Consider the following 20,658-nt stretch of genomic DNA (forward strand, 5'->3'; position numbering starts at 1 on the left):
TATCAATCTGGAAGCAAAAATACTGGCTAAAATTCTAGCCTCCAGACTTCAACCTTTAATGCCGAAATTGCTCCTACCAGATCAATCTGGTTTCATACCAGAAAGGTCTATGTCCTACAACTTACGCACCATATTTGCGGTGTTTTATGTCCTGCCCTCCCTGCTGCCGCAGTTATGTTGGCTGCAGCGAAAGCATTCGACTCCATCGAATCAGATCCTGAAGCAAATGGGTTTTCCCGAAATCTTTACTAGGTGGGTGTGAGTGTTGTACACCGGCCCCTCTGCACGGGTTCGAGTAGGTGATCTAACATCAGAGCCATTTCAGATTAGCAGAGGAACTAGACAGGGGTGCCCCCTATCGCCACTGCTGTTCTCTATCATGCTCGAGCCACTAGCTTGCATAATCAGCCAGCGGCATAGAGAAACTGCTCTTAATTTTATGCACCGGCCAGTCGGTATCTCTCTATATGCTGATGACATGGTGCTGTTCATCAGAGAGCTACAACAATATCTAGCACCCGCATTGCACAAATATATCAGATTTGGCCTTTTTTGGGATTTAACTATTATCTGGGATAAGTCTGTGATAATACCTGTAACAATAGTCACAGATTCCCCTACCCTAGAATATCCGCTGGTGTGGTCCATTGATCCAGTTAAGTACCTGGGATCTGGGTGCATCGCGATCCCGGGATAGTGATCAAAGAAAATGATGGGAGGGCGTGTGTTTTGCTGGAGCAACAGGTGGACAGACCTGCCGCTATCCTTAGCAGATCGTATTGCTCTCATTAAAATGATTGTATTGCCTCGCTTTCTGTACCTGTTCAGCAACATTCCAATAACATTAACTAAGCACTTTTTCAACACTGTACGTTCGCTATTAGTGCGATTAATCTGGGGAGGAAAACTGTCTTGGGTGGGATGTAACACACTCACCCTGGATTATGCCAAGGGAGGATTCTGTGTGCCAGATTTATATATGTATTATCTATGCACACAGGCGCCGTACGCATATTATTGGTACAGCCCTCATGCTTTTATCCCACATGTGGCGGTGGAAGATGGGGATGCACACCCAATTCCTTTAAACTACATCCTTAGACACTCGCAGAGAGGCATACCGAAACATGAAATCAATGTGCTAGATACCACCATTGCTGCTTGGCAATCCATCGGTAAGCTGGTGACCAAAATCCCGCTCTATGCTCCTGTGCCCTCCCAGCTCACCACGCTGCGCTCTCGGTGACGCAAGAGGAAGGCGCGATGTGTTCCTCGAGCAGGGCAGGCATAGGCAAAATGCAAGACATATACCCAAACGGGAGTTTTGTCACAGTTTTCTCACAACAGAGGTGCTGCAATACATTCATAATTCATCGCCACTATTTTGGTTCACACTGCATAGATTGAAGCTGGCAATACAAGCGCATTATAGCACATTCCCAGCAGAGCCACCCACTTTGTACTTCGTACAATTGCTTCTCTTCACCCCACACGTCACAAGATAGTCACTAAACTAAACTGTACAGAGCAGTAAGGGATGAAAAGGTCAATTGTGCTGACAAACTCCCTCGCTGGAACGACAGACTCAATCCTCCGCTAACACAAAAAGAGTGGGAGCGCTGCTGTAAAATCACCAGCGCCCTCACGTCCAATGGAAAGCTGTGCATTATCCATTTCAAATATATCCACACCACTTAAACTACACAAGTTTGGGCTCCGGGATAATAGCAGATGCAGGAGGCCGGATGTAGATTTTCGGCACTTGACCTTTGAATGCAGGCTAGTGTCTGAGTTTTGGGAGGTAGTGGTGCGGCGCATACAAGCTATGTCATTGGTCCCTATGCAATGTACACCGCAGGTTTGTTTACTGTGCTGCATACCGCAGCTGAAGGGGGCTGTGAGCAAATTTGTAAGAATTGCACTGCTGATGGCGAAACGCCGGGTGGCGCTAACATGGGAGAGTACTCTGGCCCCACGACCAGACCATTAGGTAAAGGACCTAGTATATTGTGAAGCAAAACTTGAACTCTATGCGGAAGAATTGCCAACGTCTTCCAAACCCAAAGACATTTTGGAACCTCTGCGACACTATTTGAGCTCACAAGACCAGCCATTGACATTGAATGATGAAGGTTGATGGTATTGTGCATGTATGTTCGTTGGAATAGCATAGTCACTGAACGACACCAGAATCCCAACAAGCTACGGGAATGAGGGATTAGTCAATCACATGCTGTTTGTTTGTTTGGTATTTGTACTGCTTTGTAGGATACCGCTGCTGTGTTTCTGATTTGAAAATTAATAAAGAGAATATAAAAAAAAAGTTATTAGAAAAACAAAAAGACTCTTCCTATGCAGTGTGACCTATTTAAAACTAGTTATAAATAACAAGATTGGGGAGTGTAGAGGTAACGCCCTACACGGGCATAGGAGGTGGATACGTCCTCCACATAGAATCAGTTACAAAACAAAAGAATCCACCTCTGGTGGGGGGGGGGGGGACTGGGGTCAGATATCATGGGTAGTGGAGGGTGTGTATCCTACAGTGGTTGGGCGCACACTGTGTTTGTTTAAATACCCCTCACCCACCAAAATGGCTTTTGGTGTCATGCTTCATCATAGGGGTCTTCCCGCCCCGCTGCGGGACGGGGCGTGCTACGACCTGCGACTACGCGGGAGCACTGATGATGTAGTGCTATGTGTGATGCAAGAGGGAGGGTCTGGGGTGCATGTAGGTGGGTGTATTAAACAAAGGACCTGGCCTCGTTAGATATAGAAACTTTATTAGGTCATGGAAGGCTGGTGCTATTAAAAAGGTGGTGCGGAGATGTCCTGCGTAATGTGCGGATACTCCTAATGAGTCAACATGTTTCGATGCAGCAAGGCATCTTCGTCAGGACAAGAAAAAGATCCCTCCTATATTAATTATGTGTACTCTAATTAGAGACTATTAATGTATGTGAAAATGCAGTCAATGAAGCATTTATATACAATACCTAAGGGTATGCCTTAATCAGTGTCTGAAAGAAAGAAAAAGGAAAAATGATAACTGAGTGTCCCAGGAAACATAACACGCAGTACCTGCAAAAGTAAGCAGTTCGCCACATTGTGACATTAAGTGATGTCTAACCATAAGTCTTAAACGTAAAAAGAGGTGTAGTGACCTATAGGGGAAAAGGAGACAATACAAGACACACACACAAAAAACGGAAAACACACACTCTATCGATTGGTGAGCAACTCTATGCCAAATAGGAAAAAGGGAAAAAGATTGCGTAAGTCTGATACATACTTATATATATGAGAAAGCAATGCCTCATGAACCTCAAGAACGGGTGGATAGGGCGAGGTTACTCGGTACTAGCGGGGGAAAAAAGAAAAAGAGTCCTTTACCTTCCAGTAATGCTGGAAGCGAAAGAAGAGTCTGGTCCCTGAGACGGCTATGCCGTACTTACGTGCCCTTCGAAAGTCCCTGGCTCAATGTGAGTCCATCCCGCGGTTCCACTGTACTGCGGGTGAGTGCTGAAGGCACTCTATTTATGCGGGCAGTAATTGGTGAGAACCGGAGAATCGGTTTCACCTGGATCGTGTTCGTCAACCAGGGTACGACGTAGTGGTACTTCCGGGTGCGTGCTACCACTGAGACTAGAGCGCTGACATCGGTTGGTTGCGGGTTAGCGGAAGGGAGTATTCGAAAAGCACGTGATAGCGACATAATCTATGTTTCAAAAACATCGTAGGCTACTAAAAAGGGGGGCGGCCAATGAGCACGGTAAAAAATCAATGAATTAAGGCAATGGCGAGTATGGGTTCTGTGAAAATAAAAGTTATTGGTGTGCGGAAGCAAAAAAAGGGGAGGCAAAGAAGGGCATGATAATGGTACATATTTACTGTTCCAAAGAGCGATCAATGCATATAGCGACACAATGCTGTCCCAGTGATAAGCGTCACCTGTAGCGCTGGCCAGTTAGTGCTTCTTTTGATGGCAGTCAGCTCAGTTGGGAGCAGGAGCCATATAGCAAAATTAAATAAAATACCCATTGAATGAATGATTAGGTGCGCAGGGCCCCGGTTTTTCTTTTATGATGCAGGACGGGGGAACCTGATCAAATGTCCTCGTTGGTGAATAATAATGGCACTGTGTGAGTTGTGACCAAGGTATTTCATCGTTGAGGCCTGTTATATGGATGCCTAGACGGAACACCCATCGGTGCTCTTTTTCAAAAAGACCATACTCGGAGTTTAGTTGTTCTATAACTGTCCATTTGAGGTCATCAACACTGATTCGTGGTTAGAAAGTGGTTGGCCATCTTGGTTGTGCTCTTTTTACAGCGTACATTGCTCCTATGTTCCCCGATACGTATCTTAACCTGTCTCGTGGTCATTCCGACGTATTCCATTCTGCATGGACACGTGATCAGATATATCACGTTCCTGCTGTTGCAATTGGTAAACTTCCTTTGCTCCCAGGTCGTGCCGTTGAGGAAGGTGATGTGCATGCTTTTCTTGGTTTGATAGCACGTACTACAGAGGCCACATGGATGGTGCCCTTGGATAGGTGGTAAAGTACTGATGGTGGGGTTTCTTGCTGGTAGTGTGCGCGGTCTAGTGTGGACCAGAATGTCCCTCAGGTTTCTACCCCTTTTGTGGGAGAACATTGGTTTAGAGAAGTTGAGGCCACCGCAGTTGAGGATCTTCCAGTTCTTATTTATTATCTTGGACACTTGGTTGGAGTGAGTGTTGAAAGTGGTCACACAGATAGGTCTGGTCTCTTGATCTTGTGACGTGTGGTCTTCTAAAAGAGAGTCTCTGTTATTGTTTCTAGCCCGTTTTAATCCTCTCTTCACAATGGGTTTTGGGTAGTTGCGTTCCAGTAGTTTTTTCTCCAGATCCTAGGCTTGTATTTTGAAGTCTGTTAGTTCAGAGCAATTCCTTCGTAGGCGGAGGAATTGACCATACGGGAGGTTGTCCCGAAGGTGTCTGGGGTGGGAGCTATCATACAGTAATAAACAATTCTTCGCCGTAGGTTTAAAATGCCTGCTTGTTTTTAATCTACCTTCATCTGGGTAGATGTTCAGGTCAAGAAACACCAGGTTTCTGTTGGATGATGTGTGGGTGAACTTCAAAAAGGTGTTCTGTTGATTCAGCCTAATTATAAATGTCGTAACCGATTCAGAGTCACCCTTCCAAATGACTAGAACGTCGTCAATGTAACGCTTCCATAAAATGATGTTGTTATAGAATGGATTGTGCTGATGGAGTATCTTTTGTGATTCAAGGTGGTGTACGTAGAGACCCGCTAGGCTCGGCGCAAAGGTGCTTCCCATGCTGGTACCGTCTTTCTGTAAATAATGCACACCTTGGTACAGGAAGAAGTTTTTCTTGAGGGCCAGTGTGATGCACTCCATGACCATATTCCTAGGTGTCTGATAGTTCCAGGTGGTGGAGAAAAGTACCTCTTATATAATATCAAGGGTCTCATCATGTGGCAAGCTAGTATATAAGCTTTCAACATCTAATCCAAGTAGGAGATGCTGTTCAGGATCAAACGTGAGGTTTTCAAGAAGTTGCAGGACTGCCTTGGTATCTTTAAGATAGGTGTCGGTATTCTGAACCAATGGCCGGAGGAAAGCGTCGGCGAATTTAGAAAGTGGCTCAAGTATTGAGCCAATCCCTGATACGATTGGGCGTCCCGGGGGATGCTCCAGATTTTTATGAATTTTGGGGATGGTGTAAAAATAGGGTGTTCTAGGCGACTTTTGGATAAGAAAATCTGCCTCCTTTTTGGATACCCAGTCATGTGCTGTGGCTTCTTCCACCATCCCCATGATACGAATCCGGATCGCCTCTGTTGGATCATCGAGGAGGATCTCGTAGTTTCTTTGGTCTCCCAAAAATCTCCTACATTCTGTGTCGTAGCTGTCAGATGTTTGGATTACGGTTGCTCCACCTTTTTCGGCAGGTTTAATGGTGATGTCGGTATTGTTGGCCAGTTGCTGCAGAGCTTCCTTTTCTAGTCGCGTGATGTTTTGGAAAGTTGTGTTGTCTTTTTTGAGTGTACTGTTTAGATCTTCCATTACTGCTTTTTCAAAAGCTAGTAATTCGATTGGTATTGTGGAATCCAATGGAGTGAAAGTGGATTTGGGTCGTAGTCCGGTGTCAGATATCTGGTTGTTGACCGTCTCTTTGTCTGAAAAGAAAGTCCTTAGCTTTAGTTTGCGTATGAACTCTTTTATTTCTAAACAGAGTTTGAATTTATCCACTCTGTTGGTTGGTACGAACCCCAGGCCATTTCCAGTGCTTCCTTTTGGGGTTTGATAAGGGTCAATCCTGTGAGGTTGACCACTAATTGTCCTTTCTGCTGGTTGATGGTTGGTTCGACGCTGCTGTCATGATCCTCGTGGATACCCTCGCCAGCTCCTCTGGATCGTTGTTCCAATGGACCTGGTTGCCCCTCCGATTCCTTCCTCGTGGTTGTCCTTGGCGTATTCCTAAAAAAGGAAGTGGTCCATAATAGTTGTTATCCTGTGGAACGGGGTTCCAATGTTGGAAAGGTCCTTCCATCGGTAGCGGGCCAAAAGGGTACTGAGTGTAGATTGGTGGTCCTTGGTAGCCTCCCCATCCTCTTCCTCTTTGTTTGTAGGGTCTTTGTTGTTGTGCTCTTCCTCTTTGGTTCCTCGGGTTGTTCCCACTACTCGAATAGGAATCATTGGATGCTGTATTTAAAACTACACAGTGGAAACCCCCACTGTGTAATATATGTCTTTCCCAAAAATTATTTCCCTCATGCAAACAGAGAAAATGGCTGATGAGAACCACACTAAATTTGGCTAAAGCTTTCTTTGCTCTGAAATAGTGTTTTTGTGAAAGTGTGCTTTTCGTGATTTGGTGTAATTCTGTTCAACTGCTTCAGATAAATTAAAATAAAAAGATTTCTGTTGCCGCAAGAGTACCGTGGAGAAAAAAAGGAAAAAATAAAGCATTCTGATTGGCTTGGCCCTTGACATCAAGAGCAGTCCAAAGGGACCAAACAATCTGATTCACTGGTCGCAACATGAGATGAAATGTTCTGGCCGCCATTACAGGACTCAAGGATTCAGTCCCCAAGTAGTGATTTTTTTTTTTCAAAACACAGAGAAAGGGGCAGGGTAGATATACCATGACCCCCTAGCCCTTGCAGGTAAACATGGGAAAAAAAGTGGGTTGTTACATTCCTATGGTAGTCAGCAGGTCGTCTCTGTAATTCCTTGGGAGTCCTGCAGGTCCCCCCTCACAAAATGTGGGGTGGGGATCCATGGATTGTTAGTCGCTCGTGAGGAGGGGGGGGGGGGGGGGGGGGGGTCAGCCTGCAGGGAGTTTGGTGCAGAGCCAGGCGGCAGGCAGTGCCCTTTCGGCCAACACCCCTCCACACACAATTGAAGGCCATGTGCGGTGGGGAGCTGGCCACCTATGGGCTGGAGGCAGTTCCTGGGCGCAGGCCACCTTATGTAAGGTAAGATCTTACCACCATACCAAACTTTAATTTTAAGGTTTTTTGTGTGAATTTCTAGTTTTTTTAAAAATGTACACAAAGATCTAATTACCATACTTAACTATATTGTCTCTTTAACTTTTGACTTTTTCCGAGAATTTCTGGGGTTCTTGATCATATTCATCCAACTCCCCCACTGAGAACAGATTTTAGCCACAGTGTGGGGAAGGTCAACCCAAGCAGACTCCACCCCACATTTTCGTTTTCCGCTTTACACCAGCAGTACCATGCAAGCTTCACCCACTGAAGCTTGCACAGTGATGCAGTACTGCTCTCACTGGAGGACGGTGGTACCTCGCGGGTGGATCGTGCAGGGTCCTGCAAGTGTACTGCAGTATCTCACGGGGAGAGCCATATTCTGTCTCGCTGGAGTACTGCGGTTTGCAAAGCATGAACATTTACTTTGTATTATATTTTTGGCCCTGGGACCAAAAACTGTCTGAGGCCTGTGACTCTGAGCACCCCTCCCCTCAACTAAACCAGATAATGCCAGGGGGCCAGCTTACCAAGAATATAAGTCAGATCCATCACATATGTAAACAATAGCTAAGCAAGAGAAGCATTTCCATTAGCCAGTCCAAGGGGAATGGGGAACCACATACATGGGGGACTGGTGGTTAGTCTTTGCAATGTGAAGAGCTAGAGGATGTGGAGAACTCTAGGAACAAGGAGCACTATGCCCTGCAGAAAGGAGTGGGTGCATTCAACCACTTTGCATGCTTACTTTAACCACTATGCATGCTCAGTCTGCTTTGAGAGTTAAGAATTGCAGTTACTCTTTCAACTGGCAATGTGATCTTGCATGAAATCTCATGTGTGAGCAATGCCTTGGTCTTTTCAAGAGCTGCACTGAAACTGCTCAGAAGAAAACCGAAGTATATTGTGTTACAATAAGACCCCGCAAGCTCAAAAGTCTAGAGGACTGCCTTAAAGGTATCCTGGGAAATGAAGAAAAATGAATTAAAGTTTTCAGGCAAGACTGTGATAATCAGGGTTCAAACTCTAATACCACAGAAAAGGATACAATGGTGGATTGCACAGCAAATGTTCAGCATTTGGAGGGGCTAAAATATCCTAGTTTAACAATCCTAAAATTAGTGATCCTTCTCTCCATTACAGTCAATGAGTAACTAATCAGTTTCACTTTCTATTCATATTTAGTAAATAATACACAGCTCCATGGAAAAATCCCATAGCATGTTAACTTTTTCACTTTGTGGTGCACTTAAAACGAAGAAATGAAGCAAACTGTACCTTTTAATGTGCAGGAAAGGGGCCGGTCCTAACAGGACAAAACATGCAGCTGTCCCAAAGCAACCAATGACGACAAACCATTTACGTACCGCCTAAAAACAGAAAATGCATCTTCTTCAGTGCACATTTATACATTTTTCTTTGTTGTCCTTTTTCTATTCTCTGGTTAACACTTACTTTGGGTCATTCAAACAAGGGCACCAGCTCTTTACTGCCATACACTACCTCTTTCATGTTCATTTCACTTCTCTTCTGGCACAAATATGGAACAACATTCATCGTACCAGTTACAATGTGGTTTCATTTGTAAGATGACATGACAATCTCTTGTTACATCATTTTGGTTCATAAAAATAGTCTTTTAAAAAAAAAAGAATCAAAAAGAACCAATTCAAAGTAAGAAATGTTCCAATTACTTACCGGTAATTACATTACTCAGAGTACATTTTCGACTAGGTTAATCACGTAATGAGGCTAACGTCCCTCTCAGACACACCCTTTCAAATCCAAAAAGAGTACTAAAGCCCCTCCCACCCACATCACTCTGTTTTAGTCAACTGAAGGCCCCAAAGAAATACATATGGGATGGTCACCACAGGGCGGAAGGTAGGTGCTAATTATTCTAAGCGAAAAAGTACTCGGAGTAATGTAATTACCTGCAAGTAATTGGAACAGTACCCCCTTGTAACATGTTTGCCACAATTAATTACGTAATAAGATGTAGCAAGCAGTGACCTAGACCAGGACAAGTGAATTTTCATGCACAATCCAGTTATATTTATTTGGGATCAAAGCCTCTCTCTTCTGTTTTAGAAGAAAGCAGCTTTGACTCCAACCTCCTCCAGGGTTAATTCCTCTATTACCCTGTAATGTCTGACAAAAGAAAAGGACGTAGCCTTTATCACAGACTTGTACATTTCAGCTAAAGATCAATACAATTCCACAACAGCTGGACAAGACATCCCTCTCTCCCCATGTGCCTCGGCTGGCAAGGATGAACCCCACCTACTAAGAGTCTGAACATAAGGCATGGATACCTTCCTGACCAACCCAAAATCCAAAACAGGGAAAATGCCACAGTGAAATCCACAATCTTACCTAGGAACATACAAATTGAATGCTTTATATAGAAAATGTGCAATTCCATCCCCGCCGGGGGAGTAGGACTAAGATGAAACACTAGAAGGATACCTTCTTGTGGACACCAAAGATGAACCAGAATGGAGTACCAGTCTGCTCACAAACCAATGACAGGAGGGATGCCTCATTAACAAGAAGCTAAATTACTTAAGGTAATCTTTCTTAGCTCAAACCTCTCAAGGGATTCAAGAGGAGACCCCTTTAAGATATCAAAAATTATAGAGATCTACCACAAATGGTACACCTGTCAAGACCTAGGTCTCTGGTCAAGACACCCTCTACATAACCTCTGAATAAGATAATTCTCATCTAGAAGAGTTCCCAATAAGTTCTAAGAGACCTAATGGATGCCCATTGAGTTTCAAGGGCAAAAGTCATCAACACAGGTACAACCCCTCGTGCAGGAAGTCCCACTCCCAACTCAACAAACAGAGCTATGAAGCGTTTGGACTCATACTATACTTGAAATGAAGAAATCTACCATCTCCAAACCCCCTTTATTATCAGCCCTGCCCTCTCAACCTCCAGGCCATTAGCCCTCGGGTTTTCAAGATCTTTATCTTGAGACAGGGAATATTACAGGAGACTGACTAACAGAATATGCTCACTGATCCTCAATGTTCAGATCAGATAGAACTAAATAGTGTGGGCCCTACTGGATCTATCTGGATCCCTCCAGTCTTATCCCAAACTGAGAAGAGGGAACGGTGGGAAGGTATATAGTATCTTATCTGGGCAAGGGCAAAAAAAGGCATCCATCGCCCAAGTATTCTCCTTTCTCACCTTCCTACAGAATAGGGGAAGCAGAAATCCGCTCTAATGCTAACATATCTGCCATTGGAAGATACTACCTCTTACAGGACCTCGTATTGCCTGACTGCTCAGATAAAAGTCTGGTGAGAAAGAAATGAACCCATGCCACCTGTCTACACATTTGAGTTCTCCAAAATATAAACTGATTCCAGATCGAAGATCCTTTCCTGTACCCACAAGAAGATCTGATCTGAGAACCCTGAAAGTGCCGGATACCTAGTGTTTCATAGTTCGTTAAGGTGGAACTCGGCCAAGTTGAAGTCCATTTTTGTGCAAACATCTTTGTCTACCAAACAATAAGCAAACACCAGATGTATCAGACGTATTGCCTCCAATTCTCTCCAATTAAATGATCTCAATCGTTGGACCTTCAACAAGAAGTCATGAATCTGCTGAGATATGATCCAGGTCCCCCATCCTGTTTTACTGGTAGCTACTGTCAGAATGAGTGGTGGCTGAACTCTGCTCCAGAAGTATGATGGCTGAATCCAGCAACAAAGGTGCTTTATCTTGTCCTCTATCCTTAGGATTATTAGGAACATATTATTATTAGGGACCTGAACAATTCCATCCTCTGTGACAGTCTCCAACCTATACTGGCTATAAATCATGTTCCATAACAATCTGGTGCTGAACTGGCCTCAGATGAGACTTTGCCCTCTTACTAGAAAATAGCAATGTTTCAAATACTGCTAGAACTCATGTGACCTGCATCTCCGTGTTCTGCTGAGATGACACAATCACTAGACAATCTCTCAGGTAAGGGAACATGACAATGACCTCATGGCACAACATGACCACCTGAGGTGTCACAAACTTTATGACATATACTCACTTGATTAAAGTGAGTGCCCAGCGATCTTAGCTGACACATTTGATTGTGGCTTCACCTCCTGATCCATCCACAGAAGATCCAAACAATCCATATCATCCTGGATAGCTGAGGACATAGATGTAAGAGGGTCTCATCAATGACTGCGTTGTATATACAGCAAGTTGCCGGTCACCTAGAGATAGAACTGATAGCAAATGACTTCCTGCCTTCACTATCCACTTTGTGATCTACTGGCTCTGAAGGTGACAACCTCAAGTTTCTGTCGCGGTAAAGCTAAACAAAGGCGTTAGGATGGAATTCACTTTATAATACTTGGACAAAAACTCCAGAGGGACCTGAACCTCTTGCTTCAGCCTTAGACTTTGCTGGTAAAATCCTAGCAACCGTCTTTTCAATCATGGGCTACCACAAGACTGCTCCCTGGTTCTCTTAGGTGTCTGGCTTTAGGTAAATTCCCCTTAGAATACGGAGATGAGAGCATACACCTCTTCAAGGCATTATCACTCCATAAACTCAGGACAGCTTAGCTCAGTTGAAAAAGCAACTGGTCAAATAGCACCTGAAAAACAATGCATATGTAACTAACAGGAATATTCACTAGGACACAACTTGGTGTCCATTAATCTGCAGAGAAAGAGGACCTTAATGACCAGGCTCCAATTACTTGTCAACACCCAACATGTTAATCATGGAGGGTTGCCACCTGGCTTGTTTCTACCGGCATGACGCATATTTCGATGTGCCGACACATCAAAATTAAAACAAAACACCAGAAATGTATGTTTTTCTTCTTCATCAGTATGTATGTCTTTATGTATTGCTTGGACTTTTGGGACCCACCAATATTCTGCTTGCGGCCCACAGCTTGGGAAACACTGACTAAAATTGTGTTTCAGAACTGCAGACTGGTCCTTTACTGATAAGACAAGGAAACAAACTTTACATCAGGTTTTTAGTTCAATATCAGAGTAAACCCAAGCAAACTCCTGAAACCTTAACAGATGGGTATATTTATTTTGGAAATCATGTTTTTATTTAATCATCATAAGTGTATGACTTCTGCTAAATCTATCATCTATCATTATTAGGTTACTATAAAATAATAAACACTGACCAATTTCATCATTTCAATTCACATTTATCCACCTTTGTTAGAGCTTGAACACTTGCCCTTAAAGTGTCTCCAACACCAGAGGCAAGCCACAGCACCAGTGAGATATAGCTCCTGGCAATCTTTTTTCTCTTCTCGTATATTTATAAAAATACATTGACATACTCCACAATGGAGCTGCTCCGTGACTCTCACTTTTATTTGGAGCATGCCTGGCATTCCCAGCAGGCACTCAGCAGCCCTCGGGGACACTTGCTGCTTGCCTCCTCCGACAATGCTCACGCATAATGTGAAGCACTGCAACGTTGGGGAAAGCCAGAGTTGTTTCCCTCCTCAGCATCCTCCAAAGGTGCTCCGCAGCCTGAGGGGACACCTAAAGCCTGCCTCCTTCACCAGCCAGTACCTTGAGCACGAACATAGAAGTGCTGCTGTATAAACTTTCCAATGGCGGTTTGGGGGCATGCAACATACATGGGGGATATATGTGTCCAAAAGAACTAACGCTGCCCTTGGGCTACTTTTTGGTAGTTGGAGGGGAAAGGGATATATAGGGGAGAAGAAATTTGGGCTTTGTACGGTAGACATGGTTGCTGGTAGCTGGTTAGGAAGGGGACGAGAAAATGTTTTCAAGGCTTGGCGTGTGGGTTTTTTGTGGGTCCCGTGGTCGTGATAGAGGACCCCCGTTTTATGGTGGATGTCTGGCTTCTTCGGGAAGCCGGCTGCACTGGTTTATTGAAGAACAGTGATGAGCGCGGAAAATGCTACGGCGGCGGTACTACCATGCTCGCCGCTACGCCAGAAGAACCAAGTTGGGTCAGACAGGTATGGAGTGAGGGGAAAGAGGTATTGGTGGCCTAGGATGCAAGCCTCCACAAGTTTAGGCAGATCAGCGCTGGGTGCTGCTTTTCTTAAGAGTAGTGGGAGGGGGAGGTTTGGGCTCCTGGCCAGGCTTTCATTTATAAAAAAACAGTGCCCCTCTCTGGGTCACCCCTTTTTGCTTTTGGACCTTTTTAGGCCACACTTGAACCATTGTTCTTTAAATATAAGGCTTTCACCTCCAGCAGCTTTAGTCTGGGCCTGCAGGGCCTCTTGGGAGGGTGGGCCAGTGAGAAATGACACAGCAGGTGGAGCAGCTTGCTGCGGGGATTGGGCGTAGGGACAGATGAGGCAGGGACAGCTTTGAAGGTTCAGGTGAGGGGAAGCACAGGTAGATGTGGCAAGGGTAGTGAAAAGAAGGGGGAGGAGGCAGCGGGTGCAGGACAGGTTGAGGAAGGGACGCAACGGACCGCTAGGATGAGGCTTCAGAGGCTACAGAGCGTACCGAGAAGGAAAGAAAGGAGCTCGAGGTGAAGAAATTGCACTACATGGGCATCCCCTATCCGATGAGGGCTCATTTGATTAAAGCAACAAGGAACAGGATTTAGAAAAGGGACTATTTGAAGGTCTATAAACTGCTGCATAGGGAAATCAGAGCAAAGGAAGGCTTCTAGGATGAGGAACATGAAAAGGCTAAGCAGCCTAGGGTACCAGTCACTATTGAGAATTGGACTGTGGCATTCTTGATACACACCAGCATGTAATGTGAGAAATTCCTGTTGTTCAAATACATGTACGCGATCCGTAAGGCTCACATCACTTTTGGGAGGTACACCTGGGTGAGGTATGATGAGGAATTCAGATCGTGTTTGGCTGACGATGGATAATGATTTGTGACCCCATACCATGGGGCTGGCGTGGCCCACGCCGACGGTCTTTACGGCAAGTGGGTTGCCAGTGACATATCTGCCCTGTGGGAGCATCAGGAAAAGGACAGCCAAGTCAGAGAAGGGCATGTTAGGCATAAAACAGGCATCTGTGCCTTTGGGAATATTGTAAATTTCGACACAAATGTTCAAGAAGTGCGAACAGGCACCCACATTAACATTGCGGAGGGAATGCAGGGACAAAAAAGGGGAAGGGGGGACAGTGACAGCAGTAAGGGTGCAAAGGGGGTAGTCCAGGGAATCCAGGCACTGGGTGGAAGGGCTTATATGCCAGTTAAATTGGATAGATTGGCATACTGACTGCAATAGATACGGAACCGGGAGGACAGGGAGTTGTTTATGGCAGGGTTTGGTGATGGCTTTAAATTGGGGTATGAAGGTACAGAAATGGGCAGAGAACTTGAAGTCAGTGCGAGACCATCCAAAGGTGGTGCAAGGTAAGCTAGACAAGGAAGTCGCGGAGGGGCAGATAGTTGGCCCTTTCGACGCCTGGCCACTAGAAAGATTGATTGTCTCGCCAGTTGGGGTAGTGCTGAAAAGGGAGAAGTGGCAGTTTTGACTGATACAGCACCTTATCCTGGCCCTTTGGCCAGATCATTAATGGTTTTGTTCCAGAGGATCGTTTGAGCATATTCTCTTCAGTGGATGTGGCACTGGACATGGTGAGCAAGGCAGGTCAGAAGCGACTATGGCAAAGAGTGACATCAAGTCAGTGTTCAGGCTGCTGCGTGTTTATCCCCAGTATTTTGAGCTGTTGAGTATACAGTTTCGGGGACACTGGTACGTGGATAAGGCACTGTCCATGGCTGCAGGTGCGTATCACAGGCCCCCACGTTGCGGGGGGCGTGCTCCAGGGGGCCCCTCCCTCAGCGGAGCAAGTATTAGCAAGCCTCTTAGTTCCAGAATTCAATGGTGCACACAGCCATGGTGCGCACGAGCAGGGGGCGTGTTTACAGTCCACACACATAAGGTCAGTGAGGAAATGAGTGCCTGTGCGAGTGACATCTTTTTAAAGCAATTAACAACATGGACCATATAGGAATACCTTTAACAAAGCACGCACCGTTTACAATGTGCCAGTGCCCGAGTACTCTGCCCGTTTGCCTGTTCTCAATACTGCACGCGTTCACTTATAACGGTAGCATAAGTACTAAATTGCTCGTGACCTGTGACACTTTTTCCTGGCTTCGGATTAGACCAAACCAAGTCACATACTGGAAAGTTCCGCTTTTTAATATGTATAGACTGCAAAATCCAAGCTTTAGAAAAAAATGCAGGATATGTAGCCCAGATTGTCTGGCTTGTAGTTGGCTCTCAGTCCGACCCTGTGCACCATTCTGTTCTATGTTGAGATGTTCCTGCTACAATAAAAATGTTATCTGTAAAGTATGCAGCTGCTCCTTGAAGCCAGATCTACGCGAGATCAAATATTTAGAACACATGCTAAATATGATAAGACAGCATTATTGTCGCATAAAGAAGTGGCTTTGATTTCAGGGCATGATCGTATGTGCATTTTTTATTGCTTGCTAAGTCAATTTCCATGTTATTTAAAACACCGTTTTGCTGCTGATAAAGTTGCTAATACGATTGTAGTGGGGCCAATACAGTCTGCTTCAAGAGCACTGCACCATCTCTAAATAGGATCGTATTTTTTACACCTGCAGGCATGGTGCGAATGGAAATTGCAAAGAAGTTACCATTTCACGTTGTTTTCCACGTTCTGTGGTCGATTATCCTCAAAGATGAACAGAGAGTTTCATTTGCAATTTTATGAGCACACGCTGTTCAGGTTGCTTTTATTTGCATATGCATACTTACATGTCATATCTGGAAACATAAGCATTCATATGATTTTATATAGCGCTGTTCAAAACCTTGATGGCCTCACTGTGCTTTACAGACTGTAATTTTAAACAAAGACACAACCGCTATAGTAAAAGGTAAGGATCATCTAAACACGTCTTAGAAGCAAGTTGTGCAGTTATTGTGGTAGTGTAGACAAGTGAACTCTACTGCAGTAGGGACCAGAGGCATCAGGTCACACATATTGCCCCCACTCACCGCAGAGATCAAGGGCTCAGCACTCTGCAGGGTTATTCACTCAACTACTGGAAATGGTCCATTATCAACCTCTCTGGTGACATTTTTCTTTTGTCAAACAATTGCAATCCAAAACTTTAATCCAATTGAGGAGAAGCAGGACTACATCTCCCAGAAAGCACTGTGTTGTCAAAGGAATTGCCAGGACAATGATAGTGCCCCTGGTGTCATGGGGCCATCCGGTAAACACACTGAAAGTTGCTCTTGCCCGGAGTTCTACTCCAGGTAGCATTCTGGAAGTAAGCAGATATCTTGGGCTCCTGCGGCATTCCCTACTTGAAGCGATCTGCATAGTGTCTCTTTGGTCCATTAACTCCTTCACCCCCATGCTTGGACCGTTTTGTTAAATTGTCCTTTCCTGGTTCAGCTCTGTTGGCCTCACCCACTGTCTCATCTTTGTGCCACATGGTTGGCCAAGCACAGCTTGGCACCGACCGGTCAAGACCATCTTTCAAAGATGTCATGGTCGTTTGAGTATAGTACTTTTTAAGTCTGTGCTCTGGGGAGGGCCCAGGCTTCCAACAAAGCAGGTACGGAACCAGTTATACAGCGCCGCCTAGTGATGGGGCCAAATATTACAAGTGACGCATAAATATGTTTTTTTTTGGTGTTTTAGGAGCGCTCCCGAGGTAAAATAGCCTTTTAGCTGGAGCACTGAAAGTCCCCACACCATTCTTGGCTCAGGTTTTCACCACTCCATGCCAAAGCCACCTTGATGCAGTTGCTGGTGTCTGTGACACTACCTCCTGCAGTGTCACTCATGCAGGCTTCGCTTTCTGTCACCTCAACAGGATTGGCTGCACCCCGAGGCTTCTGAAGCTGGGATCTCTATTCAACAACTCTTCGGATGCGGGCTGCCACAGACTTTTGCAGTCCCAAAGTACAATTTAATGAGTTGGTGTCCTGATTCTAAGAAAATTCAACTACACGAAACATATATCCAATCTACACCACAGAATTCCACATCATGCCACAAAATACCGTCACCGTGCTAGTGTGGCTCCGCCCCCGGCCATAATTTAATTATTACTACTAGCCGCCGCCTGGCTAGCCATGCCCTTGCCCTCTTCTGCTGCCCGCTCGCTTGTGCCTGCCACTGAAGGAGCTGCAGGTCGGGCCTCTCAGGTGAATCTGTGCGAGCCGAGGCAGGAGTGGTCCGGGGGTTTTTGGAATGAAAGCTCCGCTTGTAACATTTTGCGTTATCTTAATTTGTCTTGAAAAGCAAGTGAAATCCGGAGCTACACAGAACGGGTCATGTGGTTCGTCTGTTTTCACAAGGTTCCCTATTTGTAGAAACGAACGACTCGTCGACTTCGCGCAAGTGCTCGTTAAACAATGTCCTTACCTTGTCATGTTGAGAGTCCGTGAAAGTCAAAACCGAAGTCGCCTTGTTACTGCACTGAAAAATAACGTAATTGACCTTGCGCCACGCAGAGATTTGCTTTTTGTTGATTTTGTGCCTTTTTTCACATTCACTAACTCTGTTAAATATTAATGCACGTGAGAGAGAACTTTCCGGCGGTCTTGGCAATGAACACTTGACCACACTCCAGATACAGGCAGAGTGTGATGGGATTGTGAATGTGATAAAAATATCGAAGAGCGACACTTGCTAGAGTTACAAGACTTTGTGTACAATCATAATAAAGCTGTATTTTCGGGTGTTTTTGCTATCAATAAAACCGTAAGCCTCCTTTTCGCAAGGTCATCCACTGACAATGGCAAGGACAACATAATATAACCATGATACATTGTTTGCCAGATTTCATCAGCAGCAAAGCAAGATTTGTGGGCAAGATCTGTGTCTGCGTACACTAGGTTCGCCCAGCCCTGCCCCTACAGTGTAATGGACCCTAATGCAAGCAAGGGACATGGGCCCACACCCCATTTGGCTGGTAATATTAAGCCATAATGGCAGCACAGAGGCCTGCCACTCTGCACTCTGGGGCCTGGTACCATTGTAGTAGCTCAGACAAACCATGTCTATGGTTAGTGCCACCCAGTATTCATTTGATGGAGCGGACTGATTTTGTGGAGCAGGAACTACTAGAAATATTCACTTCCATCGTTCAATGACTTGTAGGGAGAAGGTGAGTCCTTAGCATGTAGTGCCTTGATGTTTAACTTCCTACGTTAGCGCATAGATTGTTGCCAGGATGTTGGGCGTTTTGAGAAAGGTAGCTGCATTACCTGTTTGACCCCCAAGCGCAATGATCTTTATTTTGAAGCCCTTGAGCAGGAGTCTACTCTCCCTCATACAGTGTTGCGAGTAATGAAGGCATTTAGTGGGGTCTCTTGGATATCCCACCTCCTTTGATTTGTCACTTAATCACAGTTGGCTATCTCCTTGGGGGTCATTTCAGTGAAGCGGGGGGAGCAGCGATTTGCACATTGTGAGCCCACTATGGATATCCCACCTCCTTTGATTTGTCACTTAATCACAGTTGGCTATCTCCTTGGGGGTCATTACAGTGAAGCGGGGGGAGCAGCGATTTGCACATTGTGAGCCCACTATGGATATCCCATCTCCTTTGATTTGTCACTTGCCTGCAACACAACATTGGCCTATATGGCAATCTGGAAATGCCAGAAGGGCTGGTCTGCCAGGTCCGTGTGTGAGTCGTTTCTATGGTCTGGTTTGACAGCACAGCTGTCTCCAGGCAATTGTGAGTATCACTAGAAAGGGGCGTAGGCTATTCCCACATCTTGGGAGTCAGGAGTACATGATTTGATTGGGCAGAAGTTGTGCGCTTCCACAAAAAAAGTGCATGCCCTCCACGCAGCTGTGATCATTTTGTTCATTTATCCAGCTTCCTGAGCTTGAACTTTTACAGGTACACACGTGACATTGTAATGCTATTAAAGTGTCGTTGATAACTAGATAATGTATGTAGTTTTTCTCTGGCAGCAGCACAGATGTGAGGAGGGAAGTCATTAACCTACACAGGTTTTTAGATCTGGTTTCACTGTGCAACTGTCACTTGACCTTTTAACCTACTCCAATATTATCCCACAGTTTTCTTATTCCACACAATTATATCCCTATTCCAGTGGCGTAACAAAGGCCCCCACAGTGCGGAGGTGCCCTGAGCTCCAGGGGGGTTATGAAAACAAACATCGTTTTAATTTCAGGAGATTGCATGTCCTATGTTTACAAATTAATGTTCAGCCCCAGACAGCTCAGTGGAGGAACACACACAAAGCATGGTTTACCAGTGTGGGGAGGTTGTGTTCAGGTTGCTACCTTGTGACCGGTTGTGTTACTTTGAAGTGGGCGTCTTCACAATGTAATATTTAAGTGTTTACATAGCCTGCACTAGTTTAATTCTCTCTTGTGTAATATTTGTGTAATAGGTGTAAACACCTCGTTAGTCATTGCTTAATCGGCCTCTTGTGATGGAAGGAAGAGCCCTTTAGGACACCCTATTTCCTGCAAATTTCACAGAGATCTCTGCAGTGGGTGTTCAACCAGCTGAGTTATCCTACTAACATGGGTTTGAATATTTTTTTCACGGGCTCTATAGGGGACCTTCATCTTACATCTTGGTGTGGTGGTGGGCATAAAGTAAGGTCTTCAGTGAATGGACCACAAAATCCAAATCTGTGGTCCAGCTGGACTGGGACATAAAAGGCAAGCACTGGCATTATAAGCTAGGTGGATGCCACAAGAGGAAACGAAATGAAAACAAAACTGATGGGAGCCCCTTCATACTAATTATGAAGCGCTACAGGGGAGGATTGCGGTGCTAATATGTACAGGTGCACATTTATTTAAAAAGTTCTTTCACGGGGGATAGTCACATGTCTGGGGCCTAGACCCAATGGGAAGTAGCACTTGACACAGAACACAGGATTCTGGTCATCACATGTTTATTACAGATTCAGGGCGGACATTCACAATGCTAGACATTATAAACCACCAGTTTGAACACCAGAGCCTAACGCCTCGGCACTACAATGCTGTATAACTGTCTGTATTACAACAAACAAATGATGGACGGAATGCTGACAATGCAGACATTCTCCCCCAGTCAAAAGATCTGGGTTAAATCCATCGTTCTTTTGCCCACTACGCCACCCCAGTTCAGACATGGCCATATGCAAATCA

General features: G+C 45.1%; 1 protein-coding gene across 2 annotated transcripts in view; it reads right to left on the reverse strand.

Annotated features, from left to right (window-relative positions):
- The window catches only part of SLC18B1 (solute carrier family 18 member B1), a 671,163-nt gene that overhangs the window by 335,898 nt on the left and 314,607 nt on the right, over positions 1 to 20,658 (reverse strand). For both annotated transcript variants that reach the window (XM_085611645.1, XM_085611646.1), the window contains exon 9: positions 8,786 to 8,877. In XM_085611645.1, the coding sequence (XP_085467771.1) occupies positions 8,786 to 8,877 (92 nt within the window). The remainder of the gene's footprint in view (positions 1 to 8,785; positions 8,878 to 20,658) is intronic.

This window comes from Triturus cristatus, chromosome 6 (genome assembly GCF_964204655.1).
Source record: "Triturus cristatus chromosome 6, aTriCri1.1, whole genome shotgun sequence".
Taxonomy (NCBI): Eukaryota; Metazoa; Chordata; class Amphibia; order Caudata; family Salamandridae; genus Triturus; species Triturus cristatus.